The sequence below is a fragment of the Cynara cardunculus genome (assembly GCF_001531365.2).
Source record: "Cynara cardunculus var. scolymus isolate 2C chromosome LG 11, CcrdV1, whole genome shotgun sequence".
Lineage (NCBI taxonomy): Eukaryota > Viridiplantae > Streptophyta > Magnoliopsida > Asterales > Asteraceae > Cynara > Cynara cardunculus.
In genome coordinates, this window is record NC_037538.1 from 13,793,283 (window position 1) to 13,797,203 (window position 3,921).

A 3,921-nucleotide genomic window follows, 5' to 3' on the forward strand; every position below is an offset into this window, starting at 1 on the left:
TGGGGTTAAAAAATAGTATGGAACAAAGCCACCTAGTAGAATAATGTAAAAGGTGCACCAAATGGGTGTATGGAATGCGGTAATCGTCATCAGGATGTGCAATGCCATAACAGGTATGTCGACCCTTGCCAATTCTAGTTCATTTCCTAATTCGGGTAAATGCTTTATAAAAATGACAAGCACTCAAACAATGTACGAATAAAAATACTGGTCACAACATGTAAACTGATACCTAAGAATTAGACCTGTATTCTATAATTACAAAAAACGTCAACCAAAATTATAATTACATAAATATCCCTGAACAAAAATTAGATGAATATCAAAAGCCCATTGTTAACTGAAGAATGCAATGAAATAAGTATACTAAACCAAAGCTTGAAATCAACTTTATTGCTTTCGATGTACACAACAACTCCGTTTCATGCATGCCATGAAACTCATATCATTGTCGATGTCGACATGATATATTACCGAACAAGACTTCCCTTAAAGTGTATCGTAATCACGCATCGTTCATCTTGGTTTGCATCCACATGAACAGTTTTCGAGTTCATGGTTAAGATTCTGCAGAAGAAGTCAAAGACTTGTGTTATATAACGTTTTACGTAGAGATAGGCTAAATAGATGAAATGGGAAAATGTACGTTTTTATCATATGCCGGTGTAAAAGATTTACATCAGTTCTAGTAAACGAGTAACAATATACATATGTTACAGTATTTGAAAGATATGTTAAAATAATGCCGTTATGTAAGTAGAAGTTTCACATGTAAAGACAATTAACAGATATTAAAGATAATATTAATTACAAGATTTTTTTATTTATTAATATTTTAAGCTAAAAGACTATTTTACCGTGCTCTTTTTTAGCTATACAATAGGTGCTCTGGAAAACAGTAAAAAAAATAAGAAACTAAGGAACACCCTAGTAACCGTTCATCTGGACGTTATGCACATGTGCATACAAGAAATTTGTAAGTAATTTGTCCCGTATGCACATATGCATAACATGCACACCTGCATAAAATACAAAAAACAGCTTCATTTACTTGTAACACATGTGTATATCGTCCAGATGAATGGTTAGCAAGATGTTCTTTTAGTCTTTCATTTTTTTGAAGAGTTTCCCCTAACCCTCCCTCTATCAGTGCATATACGGACCTGGACATGAGTTTGGAGACCTTTTATGTGTTGTACTGCCAGATCCAACATGTCTGCATAACTCGTTTGCTGCAAAAAAAAGAATTTTCACTATTATTCATGGATTCGGCATCGTTATGAGATGTTCTTTTTTAAAGTTCGATATGAAATATCAATTGTGAAACCATATGAATAGAATTATCTAACAACATGAAATAATATATTATCGTTACCTTGTCCATATTTGGAACAAGATCTTGCAACTTTTTTAATTTCCCACTTATTCTTGTTCTTCTCTCCTACATCAACATCAACGTAAAAAGAACAAGAATCGTTAATATAATATTCCAGAATCAGTAGATATGCAATAAAAATTAAATGATTAAAAGTTATAAACCATTAAAACCCGTTCAAATGGATATATCTTATCTTATCACAAGAACGGGGACTTACCCTTTCTGCAATGCTCCGGGGATGAGTTGCACAACCACGCTTGGCGCGGATTTTACAAGCGACGGAATCATGAGGAAGGTCCATCATCTTCTCCATCGCGGCTGCCTCCAAAGCGGATTCCGATAACCCGAAGTTAAGCTGAAACAGAATTTAAGTTGTTCATATACATATATATTTTTTTCAGTACATTTAGGATTCATAATAACTGTTAAAGTCCTATATCGGCTATACTTAAACCATTTCTCTGCCATATATGGGAATCTCTCTTATATTCTCAAGAGCTTTTTTGGAAGGTAATCTAATGTGTTTCCACGTATTCTAAAAAAAAACCTCTTTATTTATTTCATATAATTGGAACACGCGTAGTAAAAATGTTAAATAACTTTACAAGAATTAAGATTTAAGTACCTCAGACTCCATGATGTTGAGACCATTCATGTCCATCTTGGTTCGTTTATTGTGTGACGACGAGGAGGAAAACATAAGGGAATTGGCAATATCGCTTTCTTCAGATATTTGAGAAAAAGAGTTTCCGGTGAAGCTAAGTTGAGAACTTAATCTCGAACCCCTTCCATCTACATACAGTTGCATGTCAGTTAGTTATCTATATTGTATTATAAAACATTTGACAAAAACTCTTAATGTCGGGTTCAAATACATACAATTACTAAACACTTTGCATTTGAACTCCACAAAGTAAACTTATAAATTGGTTCATATACATGATAATCATATAACTATATTAATACAATAAATACTCTTCATCATACCATTTCGTCACTTTCTTCCTATTCAGATTAATTTACATACAACAAATTATCAATAACGATTAAAATGGTTAACATCATGTCAGAATTGTATTTTCATCCTTTCCTTGTTCCAAAAATAAATTTTATAATATCAAAATGTAATTAAAATTGAATAAGATTAATGTAATTATAAAAACAGAAGTAGTTGAATAAGAACTCGTTCCACATGAAATAAGAAAAAAGGTAGATTCTTGAGCTGTTATAAGTTCAAAGTTGTAGACCACATATAACTTCAACCATGGTTTCCAGTTGATTTGAAGTTACTAGCTCAACCTGTTGTTTTAAGTTTGGGGCGTTACAAAATAGTATCAGCATGATGAGTCCTTGATGAGGTGTTTGTGTCATTTTAGGTGAATCTCGTATTACCAATTACAAAGAGGCTTCTGGGAATGTATGACAAAGATGTCAATTATTTAAGTAAGGGAGTCAAAGGCGGATCTAGCCCTTAAGCACAGGGGGGAAAGGCCTTAGTCAAAAACCAAAAATCTTTATTGATTAGCTTAAACTTTCTATTTTTACTCTCGTCTTACATGGTTTCCCCCCTGTCCCATATGACCGTATGCTCCCCCGATACCCCACAAGTCCCATCCAACGTGCTCCCACTCCATTAATTTCTTGGATCCACCACTGTGCAGTTTATAACAACCCGTTTCAATGGATAAAATAGTAGACTTGTGAGATCCTTAATCAAAGTTGTGAGATATCAATAACTTGATCATGATTTTAAGTTAATTTAAATATTATTGGGTTAGCATGTTGTTTTAAGCTTGAGATACTTGGAGGTTGTTTGGTTGGTTTTCTATCAAATATTATATGGATAAAATTGTTTGTTGTGGATTAATCAGTTTGTATGGATTGGGTATGTTTTTGTTTATGAGCGTTTTTTCATAGATGAAAGAAACATGTTTTTTAACCGAGAGAAATAGGCTTGGAAAAAAAACTTGACTTTTTGCATAAACTTCTCCCTAAAAAGTTTATTGAATAAGTCACTTTCTAAACAATTAACTCACTATCAAACTAACATATATATATATACACACACACACTAGAAGCGTACTCGCGCAATGCAACGAAATACATCGTGATTTTAATATTTCATTTTATTCTTTATCTCAGCCAATGTTATAATATGGCTTTATGTGATTTTGAGAAAGCGATGATGTTTTTATTTTTGAATAAAATATATGTTTGAAGATATCATAAAAATTTGACAAAAATATATTGATATTAGTATTAAATTAACTATTTGAAATTCCTCATTTTTTTGTTTAATTTTTTAACTCAATTTTTTTATAATTTAATTTATGTACAATAACGAAGTAATTTATATTTGGTTTAATAATATCTCGATAATTATTCTAATTATATTTTAGATTTTTTATATTTTAGATTTTTTATATTTTAAAATGAGATGTTCATCATCTATTTGATTATGTTTATTCGCAGCTATTTATACGAATTCAAACATCGAGCTTTGATAAGTTGTACTTATGCATAATTACTTGTAATCTTGAATT

General features: G+C 31.5%; 1 protein-coding gene across 1 annotated transcript in view; it reads right to left on the reverse strand.

The window, feature by feature from the left end:
- Positions 1-202: 202 nt before the first annotated feature.
- LOC112521939 (transcription factor bHLH128-like) overlaps positions 203-3,921 on the reverse strand; it is a 13,250-nt gene continuing 9,531 nt past the window's right edge. Inside the window, exons 2-6 of the mRNA XM_025130948.1 lie at positions 2,004-2,170; positions 1,596-1,733; positions 1,376-1,441; positions 1,164-1,232; positions 203-567 (exon numbers count right to left, since the gene is read on the reverse strand). Coding sequence (XP_024986716.1) covers positions 517-567; positions 1,164-1,232; positions 1,376-1,441; positions 1,596-1,733; positions 2,004-2,170 — 491 coding nt within the window. The 3' untranslated portion in view covers positions 203-516. The remainder of the gene's footprint in view (positions 568-1,163; positions 1,233-1,375; positions 1,442-1,595; positions 1,734-2,003; positions 2,171-3,921) is intronic.